Source organism: Canis lupus, chromosome 16 (genome assembly GCF_048164855.1).
Source record: "Canis lupus baileyi chromosome 16, mCanLup2.hap1, whole genome shotgun sequence".
NCBI classification, from domain to species: Eukaryota; Metazoa; Chordata; class Mammalia; order Carnivora; family Canidae; genus Canis; species Canis lupus.
This window is the reverse complement of record NC_132853.1, coordinates 34,944,156-34,963,223: the sequence shown is the minus strand read 5'-3', so window position 1 is coordinate 34,963,223 and position 19,068 is coordinate 34,944,156. Positions and strand designations below refer to the sequence as shown.

Sequence of the window (19,068 nt, the reverse complement as noted above, 5' to 3'; positions counted from 1 at the left end):
TGACCGCTTGATGAGAGCAATGGCGTTAGCATTGCTGACGGTGGCCTCTCTGACTCTGTTTCTCTGAGACTCAAGGGAGGGATATGGGCCTTTCCTCCTGCCTTTGAGATTTAGGCCCCGAGACCTTGGGTGGGTGGGTGGGGGCACAGCTTCAACTTCTCCCTGTCTCCAGGTCTCCGGGTACCTGGTCTACTCCAGACTTCCAACTCTCTGGAGACCTCTGTGTCCCCAGTGACTGCTCACTGCTGTCCCCCTTCCCTGAGCCTGGGGAGCTGACCAGTCAGCTGGGGGGTGCTCAGGTTCTCAGGCAGGCAGGAGGGAAGGGCAGGCAGAAGGGGAGGCAGAAGGGAAGGGAGGGAGATAATGAGGCAGAGGAAGTAAAATTTTTTTTAAAGGGATAAGGAATGGGCAGGATGCAGGGAATGGGAAGAGTGACCCTCCAGGCCACTCTGCACGGAGGGATTATGAGGACTTAGAAGGCCAAGAGCGACCTGGTACATACCCCGCAGGGTCAGGGTCAGGGTCAGGGTCTGTTGCCTGCATGACAACACCCTGTAAGTGCCTGACTGCAGCTCTCCGAGGGCCCTGGGGAAGCTCTTCTGAGGGCAGGTCTGCTGCCTCCCCCTTTCCCTGGGACAGAAAGGCCAGAGCCCTTCCTTTCCTCTCTCAGGCCCTCAGGGCAGGCTCAGCGACCCTTCTTGAACTGTCCTGCTTCTTGCTCTTTTGGGGGAGCTCAGAGTGAGCCCTGAGGAGGGAGGAGAGGCCAGATGACCCTCTATGTTTGCCCAGGGAGAGGCCCTGCTGAGAGGCTTCCAGGTACTCCTCACCAGCCCCACCCTCTGTCAGCCATGCGTGGGACTCCCAGTGCCCGCTGGGCGGTGCCTTCCACCCTACCCCCAACCCTGCAGGGTACCCACAGCTGCACAGAACAAGAGCAGTGTCAGTGATGTTAATGGAGAGTAGGCCTGAGGTTTGGGCAGCCAAGGATCTGAAAGGAGGCATGTGCACAGGTGCGTGCTGCTGCACATGGGAGTGGCCTGTGTGGCACTGTAGGGAAGAAGGCATTTGGGAGACTCGCCAGGAAGACTGCATGAGGGAGGGGGAAAGGGTCAAGGCATAAGAATGGCAAAAGGGGGCACCTGGGTGGCTCAGTGGTTGAGCATCTGCCTTCAGCTCAGGGTGTGATCCTGGGGTCCTGGGATCGAGTCCCGTATTGGGATCCCGGTGGGGAGCCTGCTTCTCCCTCTGCCTGTGTCTCTGCCTCTCTCTGTGTCTATCATGAATAAATAAATAAAATCTTAAGAAAAAAAAAAGAAAGGCAAGAGGAAGAGGGGAGCCACTGTGGAAGATGCTAGGTGAGGAGTGGGTGGGTGGGGGAAGGGGCAAGAAACAGGAGAGCCCACCCCCCCACCAAAACGCCCTCCCCAGGCTTTCCCCCCCAACCCCCAACCCCAGACTCCAAGGCGAGAAATCAGGAGGCCACTGCAGATATGTTTGGGTCATTTCCACATGCTTTATTCCAGCAATCAAAATAATTAAAAACATCTCAAATTATTATACACATACAAAATAGGTACAGAGTCTTGCTTCCTCCCACCCCTAGGGGGAAAAACTGCTTTGTGCTTTGGGAAGTTGTGCTCTGAAACCCAGAGAGAGGACACAGGACAGAGAGGCCGTGAGGATGGGGTGCAGCTGAGGAGCGGGTTTCAGAGAGAGAGAGAGAGAGATGGAGAGAGAAGCGGCCAGGGGGGCGGAGAGGGGGTGGAAGGGAGCACCGAGCTGCGACACTCTCTCCCCCCAAGTTAAGTAGCACCTTTAGAAAATTCACGAGTCCCCATCCGCAAGGAAAAAAAAAAAAACAACAACCAAAGAATAAAAAAAGACTTTGAACAAAAAGGAACATTTGCTGGCCTGGGGGTGGGGCGCCTTGACTTCTATAGCACCAGTGATTCCTTCTCCACCCCACCCCATCACAGAGATGTAGCACCTTTGATATAAAATGGGGAGCCCCTTCTGCCCTGCCCCCACCCCCACCCCCACGCAGTTGCCCCGGTGACACATGAAGACAAGAAGAGGTAGTCCTTCAGCAACACAATTACACAAGGAACAGAGCAGTCTCTCCCACCCAGCCCTGTCGCACGGGGGATTGACACGTGTCCCCGAATGAATCCGATGTTTCCTTCTGCATGCTGTCGCAGCCCCTCCTGACTTTCCTCCAAACCCGGCAGGCAGCAAGGGGCCAGTGGTCCCCCCAGCACGCCCCCTTGAAAACGAAGAGGGGATTGTTGCAGGAGCCACGGGAATGCCAGATGGTGAGGTGTCCTTGGCAGTCTGAGAAACTCAGGTCCCCCCAGGGTTTGGGGGTGCTGGGTGAGGGGAGTGGGCTGGGAGCGTAGGGGTCACTTTGGTGTTTTCGCATTGCCTTTGGTTGCTGGGCAGACAATGCATTGTTTCCTGTGTCTTTTGGGGAGACTTCGATATGGGGAGCAGTGGAGGGGAGGCCCAAAGGAGGGATGGAGAAAGGAGCAGAAAGGGCAGTGTTGGGGCATCATAAGCCCAACGGGCAGAAGAGGACTTACCCCCATATGGGTCTTCAAGCAAGTGGACCAAGCTTCCTTTTTTAAAAAGTTATTTATTTATTCTTTTTTTTTTTTTTTTTGGTAAGGTTGAATGTGCTTTTGGTTTTTGGTCATGTTCAGTTGGTCAAAGATAAAAACTAAGTTTGAGAGATGAATGCAAAGGAAAAAAATATTTTCCAAAGTCCATGTGAAATTGTCTCCCATTTTTTGGCTTTTTGGGGGGTTCAGTTTGGGTTGTTTGTCTGTTTCCAGGGTCAGGGGTGAGGGGGTTGGGTGGGAGGGAGCCAGGTTGGGTGGGAGGGAGTTTACAGGAAGCAGACAGGGCCAATATCCATGCCGAATTCCTGGTCTGGGGCGCCAACGTCCAATGGTGCCACATCGATGATGGGCAAACGGGAGGTCTTGGTGGTTTTGTATTCGATCACTGTCTTGCCCCAGGCTCCAGTGTGACTCTGGGGTGAAGGGGAGACAAGCGGAGAAGGGTGTCACTGGGTGGGAGTGGCAGGGTGAGGGCAAGCATGGCCTATGGAGAGAGCCCGGCCCGGGACTCACCGTGCAGCCGTCGTAGGTGACACTGTAGGTGAAGCGGCTGTTGCCCTCGGCCCGGATCTCGATCTCGTTGGAACCCTGGAGGAGCAGGGCCTTCTTGAGGTTGCCGGTCTGCTGGTCCATGTAGGCCACGCTGTTCTTGCAGTGGTAGGTGATGTTCTGGGAGGCCTCGGTGGACATCAGGCGCAGGAAGGTCAGCTGGATGGCCACATCGGCAGGATCGGAGCCCTGGCCACCATACTCGAACTGTGGGGTAGGAGGGTGGAGGGAGAAGCGAGTGAGTGACTATGCTGGAGCCTCTGGTGCTGGCCTCCCTCCCTGGGGTCCTCTCTCAGAGCATCCCAGTGAACCCCTCTCCCATCCAGAAGGAGGACCCCTTGCTCATCCATGGGCATCCAATGTCTAAGCCAGTATCAAAGACCCAGAACTCCCGCTACCCAGGACCTCCCCTCTTGCCCCTTCTGAGCTCTGCACCAGCCTATCTTGGGAGAGTGGCTGTAGGTCTGGCTTCACGTACCTGGAATCCGTCGGTCATGCTCTCGCCGTACCAGACGTGTCTCTTCTCCTTGGGGTTCTTGCTGATGTACCAGTTCTTCTGGGCCACCTGGGGCTGAGTGGGGTATACGCAGGTCTCACCTGTCTCCATGTTGCAGAAAACCTTGATGGCATCGAGGTTGCATCCTTGGTTGGGGTCAATCCAGTATTCTCCTGCAGTGGGACGGAGCAAGACGGAGTCAAGGGAGCTATGGGAGGTGGGGCACACCCCTCAGGGCTCAGCGCTGTCCTGGAAGGAGGAGGAGGAGGAGAAGGAGGAGGAGGAGGAAAGGCACTGCTGGGGCATGCCCTCACCGCTCTTCCAGTCGGAGTGGCACATCTTGAGGTCGCGGCAGGTGCGGGCAGGGTTCTTGCGGCTTCCTTCAGGGCTCCGGATGTTCTCGATCTGCTGGCTCAGGCTCTTGAGGGTGGTGTCTACCTCGAGGTCACGGTCACGGACCACGTTGGCATCATCGGCCCGGTAGTAGCGGCCGCCATCGTGAGCCTTCTCCTGAGGTGGCTGGGGCAGGAAGCTGAAGTCGAAACCGCCGCTGGGAGGACCGGGGGGACCAGGGGGTCCAGGAGGGCCAGGGGGACCCTGCACAGAGAGGGAGAAGAGCCGGGATTACCAGGGTCCAAGTGCCCCTGGGGCTGAGGGCCACAGGCAGATAGGGTAGGGGGCTACGTACAACAGGACCGGCATCACCAGTGCGACCACGAGGACCGGGGGGGCCAATGGGGCCTGGGAGACCGTTGAGTCCGTCTTTGCCAGGAGAACCAGCAGAGCCAGGGGGACCCTGCCGAAGGGGAAGATGGTTAGAGAAAGCCCGCTAGAAAGCGAATTTCCACCAGCCCAACTCTGTGGAGAGGCCCACCACCCTCCCTGCCTGTCTTGGGCTCCATGGCCTCATGAGTGTTCATTCCTACAGTCAGGCAAGGTTGTCCAGCTGCCTTCTTCCCTTCTCCCAACCCTTGCCCCAGACCCTTGTACAGACATGTGGGGACAGCTGTGTCCCAGGCAGAGGGCTCTGATGTGAGCGTGGACTTGGGCCCCAGCAAGAGAAGATAGATAGAGGCATGACTTACTCGGGGACCAGCAGGACCAGAAGCTCCAGAAGGACCTTGTTCACCAGGAGAGCCCTGAAGGACAGATGCAAAGTCAGTGTAGACTCCGTGTGGGTGGCACGTGGCCAGCAACCTACCCTCTGCCCTGCTATTCTGGACATCTAGTCCCAACGGGTACACCCCAACCACTCTTTGTGTCCCTCGTCCTCCCAGAAGCCTTTTGGAAATGCCCATAAATCTTCACACTCCAGTGCCCACTAGGGAGGAGGCTGTCTAGAGGGGATACTGAGGCAAAAATCCCCCCTCATTGTATAACAGGGCTCAATGGTAGCTGGAGGTGCTAGGCATACTCACAGGAGGGCCAGGAGGACCCTGAAGACCAGAGAAGCCACGGTGACCCTTTATGCCTCTGTCACCCTGTTCGCCTGTCTCACCCTTGTCACCACGGGGGCCTTGGGGTCCCTAGAAGAGGAGAGAGAACAGGCTGTCAGACAGAAGTTCCATAGCACTGAGTGGGGTGCAGTCCACACCAGGGCCAGGTACTGAGGACATGAGGGCCCAAGCAGGGTACTTACAGCAGGACCACGAGCACCAACAGGGCCGATTGGGCCAGCAGGACCAGCAGGACCCTGGAGGGGAGAGGGAGCAAAGAGCGTGTTAGATCCTGGTACAGCCTGAGCTGCAGGATGAAACCACCCCTCGGCCACATCCATCCTTCCTCATGTCCTTTCCCACATGTCCATCCCTCCCGAGCCCCAGATGAGCCTTCAGGTGAATTCAGGCCTCATGTGAGCTGGGGCACCTGGGGCAAACCCCAACCCTCAGGGGAGGCAAGGTCCTATCTAGGAGAGGGGCCTCAGGTTGAGCTGTGGCCCAGGTTTTCAGGAAGGCCAGGGGCCCAGACATCCTGCAGGACACCCTTTTCTCCCCTAGCCCAGGCAAGGTCAGATGTCCATCTGCAGGCCAATAGGCAGGCCCGGAGAGTCCCTGCCCCCCCGACTTCGAGCCAGAGTCTGGCTACTTACAGTCTCACCGCGGTCACCGTTCTTGCCAGCAGGGCCGACAGGGCCAGGAGCACCAGGGGCACCGGGGGCACCAGGGGGTCCAGCAGGGCCGGTCTCACCACGGTCACCCTGGGGTGGGGGTGGGTAGAGGAGGGGAGAATGAGTTGGTCCCAGCTAAAGGGAATAGGTGGGGGCAGGGAGGCGGCAGCTGGGGCTGCAGCCCTAGGGTGCTGCCATCTTACCTTGGGGCCAGGAGAACCATCTCGTCCAGGGGAGCCTTCAGCACCAGGAGATCCCTGCAGAGAGGGGCCAACAGGTGAGTATTAGGCAGGGGGAGGGAGGCTCAGGCAAAGGCCAAAATGGCCTTGCTGAGGGCACTGGCATGGGGCCGGCGACTGCTCACCTCCCGTCCAGACTCGCCAGGGGGTCCAGCTAATCCAGGGGGGCCCATGGGACCAGGGGGACCACGTTCACCACTTGCTCCAGAAGGACCTTGTTTGCCAGGTTCGCCCTGAGGGGGAAGAAAGAGTCAGACCAGAGGGGGTGGTGGGGGAAGGCCCTAGGGCCCCAGGTTCATCTACCATATCTGGCCTCTCTGGACCCAACGCCCCCATCCTGTGGCCTCCAAGTCCTGGGATGGTTCTTCTTGGGGTTCCCCAAGGTGAGGGGGGCACTCACAGAGGGGCCGGGAAGACCAGGGAAGCCTCTTTCTCCTCGTTGACCGGGCAGACCGACCACACCACGCTGTCCAGCAATGCCTTGAGGTCCGGGAGTGCCGGGAGCACCCTGTGGGAGGGAGATGAAGGTGAGGCACCTTGCAGTGGCCGGGGACCCTTCACGCCCCCGCTCTGGACCCTCCACCCCCCTGCCCGGAGCTCGAGCTTACAGCGGGTCCATCAGCACCAGGGGATCCTTTCTCGCCAGCAGGGCCAGGGGGACCAGGGGGACCGACTTCACCGGGACGTCCAGCAGGGCCAGTCTCACCACGGGCGCCTTTGCCGCCTTCTTTGCCAGCAGGGCCAGGAGGGCCAGGGGGTCCAGCATTTCCCTGGATAGGGAGAAGAGGTGCTGTCAGATTCCACAGGATTCCGGGGTACCACTGAGGGACTCAGATGGACTCACCACCCTCCCCTCACCTGTGCCCCTCACCCCCCAACTCCAGAGCTGTGGAATCCCCACCACAGGTACTTACAGAGGGGCCGGGGGGACCGACGCGGCCAGCAGCACCAGGGAAACCAGTAGCACCCTGGCAGGAGGAGACAAAGAGATCAGAAGGAGAACAGGCCCCTCAGCTGGCCCGGCCACCCCTACCTCCCCACGCAGGTTGCAATGAGCCCCAGTAGAAAAACAGACTGAGTTACTCACAGGGGGACCGGCGCTGCCACGAGCACCTTTGGGTCCAGGAGCACCAACGTTACCCTGTAGGAGAGCACAGAGCCGTGAAGAACAGGCCAGCCCAGGCCTGCCCGTCTGCCACTCGGGACCCAGAGGGTGAGATACTCACAATGGGGCCGGGAGGTCCAGTGGGTCCAGCAGGGCCAGGGGGACCAGCGTCGCCTTTAGCACCAGCATCACCGGGTTCACCTTTAGCACCAGGTTGGCCGTCAGCACCCTGAGGGGTTGGGGAGTGTGGTGAGCGCAGGAGGGGGACATGGTGTGGGGAATCAGGTGCCTCCACAGGGCTGGGGAAGGACAATGACACCAGGCAGAAAGATGCTAGAGTGGGACACAATCCACCCTCATCCCCTGACTCCGGCCGATGCCACTGTCCTCATGCAGTCACCCAAGGTCCTGGGTCCCAGTTGGTGATGGAAAATGATAGGGGTCTTGGTACTCACGGGGGGCCCAGCGAAGCCAGCAGGACCAGGGGGACCAGGCTCACCACGGTCTCCCTAGAAGACAAGGAGGCAGGTTGGAGAGGGGCCCTGGGTGGGGGAGGGCAGGGCAGGGTGGAGGGGAAGATGGGCCCTGAGGAGCCTTCCCGAGGGCACAGAGCAGGTGAGAGTGGAGGGAGAGGAGGCCTAGACAGAGGGCCAGGAAGTAGGGCAGAGTGTGGGTCTTCTGTACTTACGGGGGCACCACGAGCTCCAGTGGGACCAGCAGGGCCGCTAGGACCAGCTTCACCCTGAGAGGGAGGGACAAGAGGCTCAGGTCAGGGGCACACCCTGAGTACTCCCAGCGGATGATCCCAGACAGCCTCCCCTCCCTTCTGGTCCTCCCACTTCAGGTGACCAGCTCAGAATGCCAGGAGCATGGCAGACATGCTCAGGCCTGCTGGGGAAGCTGTGTTTGGGAAGATGGTGGGGCCACCTCACCTTGTCACCAGGGGCACCAGCAGGGCCAGGAGGACCAATGGGGCCAGTCAGACCACGGACACCATCTTTGCCAGGAGAACCATCAGCACCTTTGGGACCGGCATCACCCTAAAGACACACGAAAGCCTGAGACTTCCAGTGGGGGTCAGAGAGGTGACCCAGAGCATCCTGCTCGTGTCTGGGACTCCTCTCCAGCTCTGCCCCTGTCTCGACCTGTGCTCAGGACTCAAGACCTTCCAGAGGCAAAGGTGCCTGCCTGGGGGCTGGTGGAACTTAGGTTAAGAGGTCCGTGCCTTGTGTAGAGGGATGAATAAGGGATCCCTCATCTAGGAGGTCACTCTTCCTCTTGATACCATGGTAATTCATGGGGAGGGAAGCAGATTTACCCACAAAGAGGCCAGAAGGGAAGAAGGGAGGATTAAGGAGAAGAGGGAAAGACCCCAGGGAGGATAAAGAGAGAGGCTGGAGGATCTAAAGCAGAGGGAGAAAGAGATGGGAACCTACACAGCTCGAGGTGGGGGTTGTTGAACTTACTCTGTCACCCTTAGGGCCAGGAAGACCAGCTGCACCTCGTTCACCAGGCATTCCCTGAAGGCCAGGAGCGCCCTGGCTACCTGGGGCTCCAGGGGCACCAGCATCACCCTAGGTGACAACCAAGAGGATTGGCATGAGGCTTGGTGTCCCAGGAGTGGGTCACAGCCCTGAGCCCCCTCTTGATATCTCCCAGTCTCAGTGCCCAGGATAAGATCAGCACCAGCTAAGAGGAAAGGTTCCTAGCCCAGAACCTGAGGACTCACATGGCCCCCACCCAGTCCTGTCCCCCTCCCATCCCTCAGCCACACCTGGGCAGCTTTGGCCATAACCAAGCACCCCTGACTCCAGAGGGGCTGGACCCAGTCCCCATGCTGCCCTCACCTTAGCACCATCATTGCCAGGGGCACCGTTGGCTCCTCGGGGACCTGCAGGACCGGGGGGACCTTGCACACCACGTTCACCAGGAAAGCCTCTCTCGCCCTGGAAGGGAAGGACAGAGCAGGTGATGGCTGTTCCAGGGACAGGGCTAAGGGCAGGGCATCTTGGCAGGAGCAGCAAGAGGCTCTACTTACTCTTGCTCCAGAGGGGCCGGGGGCACCAAGGTCGCCAGGAACACCCTGAGGGGGAGGAAAGGACAGAGTGAGCCAATGCCACCTTGCCCCTCCACTAGAAAGCATTCTTGTTCTCTTCCTGGGGGCTGGCCCTTGGGGTCTGTCATTAGACATCAACCCCTTCTCGTCACTGAACTGGGGCTATCCCTCTCCTCCTCCTAGGGATGTGTCAAAGACAGCCTCCTCTCCAAACTCTGGGCCAAGGGACAGTCAGTTATCCCCGCAACTCTAAAAAAAAAAAAAATCCTCAGGACCAGCAGCCACAGAGAGACTTCCAGATCCTATCATGCTTCCCTCTGTGTGGCTCCCTTCAGGACCGGAAGTCCTTTGGGGCATCTAACCTTGATCCCTCTAGCTAAGAGTTATCTGCTTAGCTAGGGAGGGCTGGCCTCTCACCTGCATTCCCCACCTCTCTGGCCCAATGCTGTCTCTTACCTGTTCACCAGGTTTGCCTGCTTCGCCGGGAGGACCAGCAGGGCCAGGGAGACCCTGTAGGTGGGAAATGGGGGAGGGAGGAAGAGAGCAGGATTAGAATCAGAAAAAGGACAAAGGGGACCCCATACCTTAACTGCCCCATCTGCCCTCCGCCACCCATGAGGCCTCACCTGGAATCCGGGGGAGCCAGCAGGACCTTGTTCACCTCTCTCGCCAGCGGGGCCCTGTCACAGAGAGAACGCTGTGGTCACTGGAAGGCCCTGGAGCAGAGGGGGAGGGGTGTCTCCACGGTGCCCCCACCCCAGGCTGTCTGTCGGGGACACTTACAGCAGGGCCAGGGGGCCCCTGAGCTCCTGCTTCTCCATCTTTGCCAGCAGGACCCTGTGCAGAGAGAGCAGAGGTGAGGAGGGCAGCCACTAGGAGCAGACAGGTGGATGGGGTGCCTGGGCAGGTGACCTGGTGAGGGGCTGTGGCCTCTGTCCCCCTCCCTGCAGGAGGGGGTTGTGTCATGAGCTGGGGCAGTGAGGGGACAGGGAGCCTGGGAAGATACTTACAACAGCACCAGGGGGGCCAGGGACACCACGCTCTCCAGCCTTGCCAGGCTCTCCCTGTGGGGGAAGAATCATAGTTAAGGGGGCTTAAGTGGGAAACCAGGCCTCCTGGGTTCTTCCTGTTTACCCTGAGCAAAAAAATTTTTAATGGTTTTCTTTTCTCCCAGCTCTGGTCCTGGGAAAGTGCTTTGCTGGCTTTTATTGCTGGTCCCTTGGTGTCTCCCTGAGCCCTCTCCCCTGAGACCTCTCTCCTTCGGACTGCTGTCCCCTATCCTCTCCCATCCTTCTTGCCACCATGTATCTATGGTGACCTGAACTGCAAAGGGCTTCCATCTCCTCTGACACCTCTTTTTCAACCTCAAAGAACCCAGAAAGATTTCAGGGTGAGTATAAAAGGCCCAGTCTACCCGTGTGTGTTTGTGTGTGTGTGTGTGGGGGGGGGGGGGCTCCAACAAAACTTATATCCCAGGATAGAGCAATGGGAATAGAGCCAGGAGAAGTCTCCCATTTTATGGATGGGGAGACTGAGGGGCAGTGAGTGGCCTCAGGCCACACAGCAGGCCAGGGGCAAAGCTGGAGCTGGAGCCCGGGACACTCCTCTCCTAGGAGTGCCCGTCCCTGGCTCTGCAATGTTCCTCAATGGATACTCACAGCGGCACCTTTAGGCCCAGGGAATCCCATCACACCAGCTTGACCACGGGCACCAGGGGGGCCTGGGGGTCCGGGACGACCATCCTGACCAGCGGGACCCTAAAGACGGAAGGCACAAGATTGGGAGTGAGAGGTAAGAACAGGGCAGTTGGCCAGCAGAGTGGTAGGGACCCAGAGGGAGTCATACTTACAGGGGGGCCAGTTTTGCCATCTGGACCGGGGCTGCCAGGACTTCCAGTCAGACCCTAGGGGGAGGCAGAGAGTCATGAGGCAGGTGAGGGGAAGGGGGGAGACATAGGAAGTGACAGGGCACCTCGGAGGGCAGACCCACGGTCCTGCTCCAGGGCACCTTGTTCCAGAGCCCACACAGGATGGGCAGGGTCTGGGGACAAGCTGAGCAGAGAGGGGCCATGGCTCACCTTGGCACCAGGCAGACCAGCTTCACCAGGGCGACCAGCTTCACCAGGAGAACCTTTGGGCCCAGCGGGACCAGGAGAACCACGTTCACCAGCGGGACCCTGGTTGGGGGAGTCACAGGGACAATTAGGGTCTTAAGGCTGGGCTTCTTCACCATGGACCAGTGTCTTAGTCCTCCTGGTGAAGGCAGGGTGGGGAGTGCTCTGAGGGGCACTGGTGGCAGTGGGGAGGTCAAGGTGAAGCCCGGTGTGAATAGCATGGAGTGCTGACGACTAGGGGTGGAGGTGGGAGGTGACTGCGTGGGGAAAGGAAGGTAATGCCCGCAGAACAACAGGGTCAGCATCCCAGCAGGTGAAGAGAAGTTACCTTGGGACCAGCGACACCATCTGCACCAGGGAAACCACGGCTACCAGGTCCACCCTGCAGGAGGAGAGGAGGCCAGTGAGCTCTGACACGGGGGCACCAGGCTGGCGCTGGGGGCAAAAAGAGGTGGCACTTACACGCTCGCCAGGGGGTCCGGGCAGGCCAGTGGGTCCAGGTTCACCTCGGGCTCCTCGCTTTCCTTCTTCCCCAGCAGGGCCAGGGGGACCTTGAATACCAGTGGGGCCCTAGAGAGGGCAGAGAGCCGGGGGGCGGCCTGCAGTGAGAGGCTGACCCGGCACCCAGGCTCCCATCCTCCCAGGATCTCCCTCAAGGGGTCCCCAGGGCAGATAGGCTGAGCCGCAGGAGGACTTACGGGCTCTCCCTTGGCACCAGTGTCTCCTTTGTTTCCGGGAGCACCAGGTTCACCCTGCAAGATGGAGCAAGAGAGGATGAGTGGGTTGGAGGGTACTCAGCTGGTCTGGATCCTCCTGCTGCTCAGGTGAGGGCCACACTGGAGCAGGCATGTGGGGCAGGGCACAGGTGATACAGTGATACTTACGCTGTTACCCTTGGGACCAGGAGGACCGCTGGGGCCCTGGGGTCCAGAGGGGCCTCGGGCACCGGGGAAGCCGGGAGCACCAGCAATGCCAGGAGCGCCCTGTGGGAGGCAGAACAAGTTGAGCCCAGGGGGTGGAGGGCACGTGGAAGGGGGTCCTGGGGGGCAGCTCTGCAACCTGCCGGGTACTTACGTTAGCACCTTTAGCACCAGGCTGTCCATCAGCACCGGGGTTTCCCTGTGGCACAGATAGAGAGGTGGATGAGTGACAGGCAAGGACTCGGAACTGGGGAGCAGCCCTGGGGGAAGGAGGAAGTGACACTCACGGCAGGGCCGGCAGCACCAGCAGGGCCAGGGGGGCCGGGCTCACCACGCACGCCCTGGGGACCTTCAGAGCCACGGGCTCCTTGGGGACCAGCTTCACCCTGGATGGGAAAAAAAAAGGACATGTCAGGAGCCCAATCTCACGTTTGGATGTCAGGGTTGTGGGGTGTGTGGAGGGCAAGGATGGGAGACCAAGGATCAGGACTCCCAGGTCAGAGAAGGGGATTCCAGGACAAAGGTGTTGGGGAAACAGGCTTCTCTGGGTCCCTCTGGTTTGGAGAGTAGGGAGATACCCCTCCCTCAGCCTGTGAGTGTTGCGCTCAGAGGAGGGTGGTGGGGGCAGGCGTGGGTAGGGTGCTCACCTTAGCACCAACAGCACCGGGGAAGCCAGGAGGACCAGCGGGGCCAGTGGGACCCTGTGAACAGCATGGAAGTGTAAGCAAGAAGGCAGGTGGCAGCTGCAAGTCACACCCTGGGACAGCAGAGGTCCTGGGACTCTGAGCAACGGGGCCCACCCCAAGAGCTGACACTGAGAGCCCTCCCCAGTCCCAGGTACTGAGGTCCAGAGGCCGTACTCACAGGGGGCCCAGCAGCACCAGTAGCACCATCGTTTCCACGAGCACCCTTTTAGAGAGAGAGAGAGAGGGCAAGTCCGGGTTACATTCACTGAGCACTGTCCAGGCCCTGTTAACTCCCCAGAAACCCCTTCCAGAACCCAGGCATCCCCCTGCCAAAAGGGACCAGGAGGACTTACGGCAGGGCCAGGGGCTCCAGGGCGACCTCTTTCACCGGGCAGACCACGGGGGCCCTGACAACAAAAGCCAAAAAAGCCAAGTGAGATGGGAGACACATACTTTCCCCCAAACCTCACCTTGCCCCTATACCCTGTCCCCTCTCTTCCTTCTAGAACTGAACACACTCACCATCTGGCCAGGAGCTCCATTTTCACCGGGGCTACCAGGCTCACCCTAGAGAACAAAAAACAAAGTTAGCAATTCATTGGTGTAGTGGGACTTGGGAGGTTAGGAGGGCGTGAGGACAAGGCCCATGACATTCGGACAACCTCTTACCTTGGGACCAGCAGGACCAGCATCTCCCTTGGCACCATCCAAACCACTGAAACCCTAAGACAGGAAGAAGGACCAAGGTGAGTGCATATGGAAGGGATGGACCACCTCAGTCCCCACTCGGACCTGAGAAGGTAACTCAGAGGGTCAGCATAGCCTCTGTCTCTGCAAGTAGGCAAAACCCCAACTGGGCCAAGATCTCACCCAATCCCTTTATTCAGATTTCTTTCCCAATGGAGGGAAGTTCTTTTAGATGTCTATTCTCTATTCCTTGGGACTTCTGTAGCTGCCACCCACCACAATGCACACAGGATCCCTTGGGGAAAGGGGCCCAAATGGTAGGATACTGGGACTTTGGAAGCTTAGATGGCTCAGAAGGGACTTACTCTGTGTCCCTTCATTCCAGGAAGGCCAGCTGTTCCAGGCAATCCCCGAGCACCCTGGAGATAAAAGAAAAAGAGGAGAAAAGCAGGGCCATTAGAAGAAGCAACTGAGGACACAGCTCCCAAGTGAAGCCCACCTGCAGGGAAGGTCCCGGCGGGCCCTGCATTCCTGCTCACCTGAGGCCCAGGAGGCCCACGCTCACCAGGACGACCAGGCTTTCCAGCTTCACCCTGAAAGGGAGAGAAAAGGCTATCATGGTCATGCCCCCCATGGCTGGGAAAGTGTGGAAGATCTGTCTGGGTTTTCTTGATATTGTTGAAGATCAGGTTTAGGAGCTCAGAATCTTATCTTTGAATTTAGAGCTCAACTTAAATCTACTGTGAAATCTCTGTTTGGTGACTTTTGACTCCCTCCAAAGGTATTTCTGTTTGTTTCGGTATATATAGAGGGCAAATCTGAGGTACCCAGAGCCGTTAAGCCTAAGGAAGTCATTCACCCCGAGGGAGGTGGTTGGAGAATGCTTTAAGGTGGCTGGGATGAGGAGAGGGCCAATCACCTCCACTGGGGAGATGGGGAAACATCCCACAAAGGGTAAAGATCATTGTTCAAGGGCAGTCCCATGTATTAGGGAGAACTCAGCCTCCTTTCTCTGGGCATCACTCCCAAAGGTGGTGGGACATTGGCGTGGAGATTACAGGGACCTAGCCCACGGAGGTGTGTGGGGGTGGCTAGATGGGATCTTCCCGCCTGGGCTACTTACGTCATCTCCGTTCTTGCCAGGGGGGCCAGGGGGACCACGGGGACCCATGGGACCCTAGAAGAAACAGGAAGAAAGAAGATTAGAAGACCAAGATAAGGGGAAAAAAAAGAAGAGGAAGGCTGGGATTGGAAGGAGGAGGTAGGGAAGACCCCAGACGCTGGGGGTGGAGAGGTCCTTTAATAGGAGAATCCACATATATGTAGAGGAGGTGTGTATTTGTATAGAACACAAGTTGAGGGGGTCACTTACTGAGGCTCCAGGCTCGCCAGGTTCACCAGGGGGGCCTTGGAAACCTTGAGGACCCTGGAAGACAAGGAAAGAAGAATTTGGTTGAAGGACAGGTTCTTGCCAGTCTTTCCCCAGATCACCAAGAGCTCTCTTGGAGCACTTACCCTGCCCTCTTCCCAATCCTCCCTCCTAAAGACCAAAGCCCACAGTGGTACATGATGACATCCTGGATACTCACAGGTGCGCCAGGGGGGCCAGGGAGACCACGAGGACCAGAAGGACCCTACAGAAGGGAAAAAAAAAAAAAAAGAGAGAGAGAGAGAGAGGCCACAGTGATACCTCTGTGGAAAAGTGCAATGTGTGTATGGTCTTGCTATCTCTCAGTGGTTCCTATTGGGAACACCCAGTTGCCTTGCATCCTCTCTAGATTTCAGGTTCCAAAGGTCATCTCGACCTCCTGAATTATCTAAACTACCCCCATTCACCATCACTGGCCCATCCTGTCTGGATCCCCACCGGCTCTTCTGTAATCTCTGCCCTTGCTGACTCACCATGGGGCCAGGCACGGAGATTCCTCCAGTTGATTTCTCATCATAGCCATAAGACATTTGGGGAGCAAAGTTCTAGAAAAAACAAGAGAGAGAAGAGAGCATGAGATATCAGTGAGTTCAAAGGTGGAAGACACCAGCGACAACGGGATGTTGACATATGCCTCCTGATGCGATGCGCTAAGAAGTACAACAACATCACTTGTGAGCTATTCCTGCCAAAAATGCATGGCCCAACTCTAATTATGGGGACACATCTGGCCAACCCAAATTGAGAGACAGTGTACAAAAACAATTGGCCTTTCCAAAGCAACTGACTTCTTTAAACAATTTCAGTGTCGTGAGAGACAGAAAAAAAAAAAAAAAAAGTCTGAGGAATGTTCCAGAGTAAAGGAAACTGAAGACACTTGGCAATGAAATGCAATTCATGATCCTGGATCAGGAGAAAAGATGCCAGGAAGGGCATTATTGGGATATTGTTTAAATTTGGACAGGGACTGTATATCAGATAATAGTTATGTATCAATGTTGGAATTTTGAAATGCAATCATTGTGCAGTGGTCATGTAAGAGAAAGCCCTTGTTCGCAGGAAGCACACACTAAAGTATTTAGGAGCAAAAGGACATAACAGCAACTTATCTGGGACCAATGGTTCAGAAAGAATTATAGCAACAATCATATGCATGTACTCTATGTATTAGAGACTGATAAAGCAAATGTGACAAACTCTGAGGTGTATATGAGAGTTCTTGGCACTAGTCTTGAAACTTTTCTGTAAGTCTGAAATCATTTCAAAATATAAAGTATGCCTGCCATCTGCCAAAAAACACACCAAAAAACCCAGAACAGGAGTTGAAGGGGAGCACACAGGGCCTGCCAGGCCTGTTTTTTACGTCTTCACTTACTCCTCCGAGGCCAGGGGGTCCAGGGGGTCCGGGAGGTCCAGGGGGTCCGGGAAGTCCAGGCTGTCCAGGGATGCCATCTCGGCCAGGGGGCCCGGCAGGTCCCTGCAGCGGAGGGGAGAGGGCAGGGGCAGGTGGCGGTGAGCGCAGGCCCTGAGCCACGCCCACCTCCAACCCGGACCACCGAGCACGGGCCGCGCTTACCCTTGGACCTCGGGGGCCGGTGTCTCCTTTGGGTCCCTATGGGGTTGGCGGGGAGAAGAAACAAGAGAAGCCGGGTTAGAGACGGGAGACGCTTAAGGACCCTTGGGGGGGCGGGTGGTAAAAGTCGAGGGCAGATTACCTCGACTCCTGTGGTTTCTTGGTCGGTAGGTGACGCTAGGGGAGAAGAGACGCGCGTGAGCCGCGGGTCGCACTGGGGGCTCCCGGCGGCCCCCCCCCCCGCCCCAGGCCCCGAGCCGTACCCTCGCCGTCGGGGCAGACGGGGCAGCACTCGCCCGGGGGGACTTGGGCGCCGGGGCAGTTCTTGGTTTCGTCGCAGATCACGTCATCGCACAACACGTTGCCGTTGTCGCAGACACAGATCCGGCAGGCCTCGGGTTTCCATACGTCTCGGTCATAGTACCTGAGGCCGTTCTGTACGCAGGTGACTGGTGGGACTGGGGCGAGAGGGGAAAGGAGGGGCTGTCGGCGGCGCCCGAGGCCCCCCCCCCGGGGCTCCAGGGACCCCGGCTCTACCCGCCTTTCGCGTCCGTCGTAAGGACACGGATTTTCCGTTTCCCGCCTCCTCCTTCTCCCCCTCCCCGTTTTCCCAAATCCTTAAAAGCTCATCTGCTCCTCATCAGAGCCAGTGACAGCGCCGAGGCGCCTGGCCAGGGCGGCTATAACTCTTCCCAGTTCTCAGGAATTTAAACAAAGCTTTAGGCCGGAGTTGCTTCCAACTCCAACCCCAGCCCATCGGCGCTGAAGCCAAGTGAAATAAAAAGCCGCTGCGTGGGGGAGGGGAGAGAGGGGAGTGGGGTGGAGAGAGAGCAGGAGGGGCCCCACCAAGCCCGAGGCTCGGGGGGAGTGGTTTGGGTGGAGACGGGGGTGGGGGGCGGGGGCGGGGGCGGGGGGGGCGGGTAGGAGGAGAGAGGGAGGTCCAGCCCCCATTCCGCCCCATCCCAGGGCAGGTGGGACAGCGTGGGCGGGGCCAGGAGGATGGGGCGGGGCCGACCGGCTTGAGGTCCCGCCCAGAGACTTGAATCGTACCCCCCAAAGTAGGATACACCCTAACCTCCAGCGCCCAGACATCTTAAAAGCCTTCTCTCGGGACAACCCCCTCTTTCCTAAAGCTAGTCAGGACCTCTGGGTCGCTCCTTAGCCAAAGAACCAAAAAGTCCGCAAATAGTAGTTAGCTAACCACGCCCACCGCGCGAGCGCCCACACAGACGGCCACTAGGTGGCGGGCAACACTAAGCAATTTCCTGGGACTGACCAGTTCTTTTAGAGACTTGAGGCTGCCCAGTCCCCAGCTTTATTTTCTAGGTCTAGAGGTGGGGTCCCCGACCGGCAATAACGCCGGGCCACCCCGCGCAGCTCGGCGCGGGGAAGCGCTGGACGGGCAGGCGCGGGGCTCGGTGTGGATCAGCAGAGGGCGCAAGGACCCCGCCCTGCCTAGCCCGCGCCAGTTTCTCATCCTCCAATCCGCCCACTCTCCGCGCCCCCTCCCCCCTCAGCCCCGCACCCCCGCGGCCCCAGGAACACTGTCTAGCCTGCAGAGAGGGCAAACAATCTTTCCTTATGAATCATCCCCCAGCCTTCTCGATGGCTTTTACATCTTGGACCTCGAACTCCCAGCGCGGCGCCCCCATCCCATCTTCGACGTAATTTCCCGTCCCCCGACGCCCAGACCCCCATGTCCCACGTAGCACTCCACCCTGAGCGCTCGGGACTCCCTCCTGTGCCGACTCCCTGGGGCGCTCCATCCTCCCCGCCCCCCCACACACTACCCGGGCGTTGAAGTTCATCCTCCACCCGGGGCGCACTGCCTTCTCTCCCACGGCGCGGCGCGAGGAAGAGCCCTCACCATCTCCCTTCCATCCCGGAGTCTCCGGAGCATCCCGAGTCTCAGTTTAAGTCGCGGACCCCCGGGACTGAGCGCAGGGCAAGGTATCAAGTAGCCCTGGACTCCCCAAAAGTTTGTGACTTACTGTCTTCTTCTTGGCCCTCCTCTTGGCCGTGCGTCAGGAGGGCGGTGGCCGCTAAGAGGAGCAGGAGCCGGAGGTCCACAAAGCTGAACATGTCTAGATCCTAGACATGTAGACTCTTTGCGGCTGGGGTGGGGGTTAGCGTCGGCTCATGCGTGGCCTCACACTCCGCGTGCCTCCTGCTCCGACCCCGAGGAGAAACTCCCGTCTGCTCCGACGACTGGCCCGGGCCCCTTTTATACCATCCTGGTGGAGAGCTGGGAGGAACTCTGCCCAGGGGAGAGGGGGAGCCGGCGGCCCGTCCCCCAGCCAATCAGAGCTGCCTGGCCCGGCCCCCAATTTGGGAGTTGGAAGGGAGAGGGGGAGGAGGAGGGAAGGGAAGGGAGTCCACCGCACATCTCCCCCCTTAGCAGGTCTGCCTCCCCAGCCCCCCAGCCCAGCCTGGGCCAGAGATGCTACTGCTGAGGTGCGACTAGGTCCTCCGTATAGTGTGGGCTACAGA

At 58.6% G+C, this 19,068-nt stretch overlaps 1 protein-coding gene across 1 annotated transcript; it reads right to left on the bottom strand.

The window, feature by feature from the left end:
* Positions 1-1,493: 1,493 nt before the first annotated feature.
* Positions 1,494-18,795, bottom strand: COL1A1 (collagen type I alpha 1 chain). Its single transcript, XM_072780112.1, has 51 exons — positions 18,570-18,795; positions 16,842-17,036; positions 16,721-16,755; positions 16,582-16,617; positions 16,381-16,482; positions 15,479-15,550; positions 15,166-15,210; positions 14,949-15,002; positions 14,700-14,753; positions 14,116-14,169; positions 13,942-13,995; positions 13,559-13,612; positions 13,412-13,456; positions 13,243-13,296; positions 13,068-13,112; positions 12,851-12,904; positions 12,491-12,589; positions 12,358-12,402; positions 12,168-12,266; positions 11,982-12,035; positions 11,746-11,853; positions 11,612-11,665; positions 11,248-11,346; positions 11,020-11,073; positions 10,829-10,927; positions 10,181-10,234; positions 9,954-10,007; positions 9,797-9,850; positions 9,627-9,680; positions 9,153-9,197; positions 8,962-9,060; positions 8,581-8,688; positions 8,047-8,154; positions 7,803-7,856; positions 7,570-7,623; positions 7,236-7,343; positions 7,097-7,150; positions 6,924-6,977; positions 6,618-6,779; positions 6,410-6,517; positions 6,135-6,242; positions 5,974-6,027; positions 5,753-5,860; positions 5,303-5,356; positions 5,082-5,189; positions 4,749-4,802; positions 4,352-4,459; positions 3,978-4,260; positions 3,646-3,836; positions 3,132-3,374; positions 1,494-3,031 (listed from the first exon to the last, which is right to left on the bottom strand). Exons 1-51 carry the CDS (start codon positions 18,658-18,660, stop codon positions 2,885-2,887), a joined length of 4,383 nt encoding a protein of 1,460 aa, XP_072636213.1. The 5' UTR covers positions 18,661-18,795; the 3' UTR covers positions 1,494-2,884.
* Between the last annotated feature and the right edge of the window lie 273 nt (positions 18,796-19,068).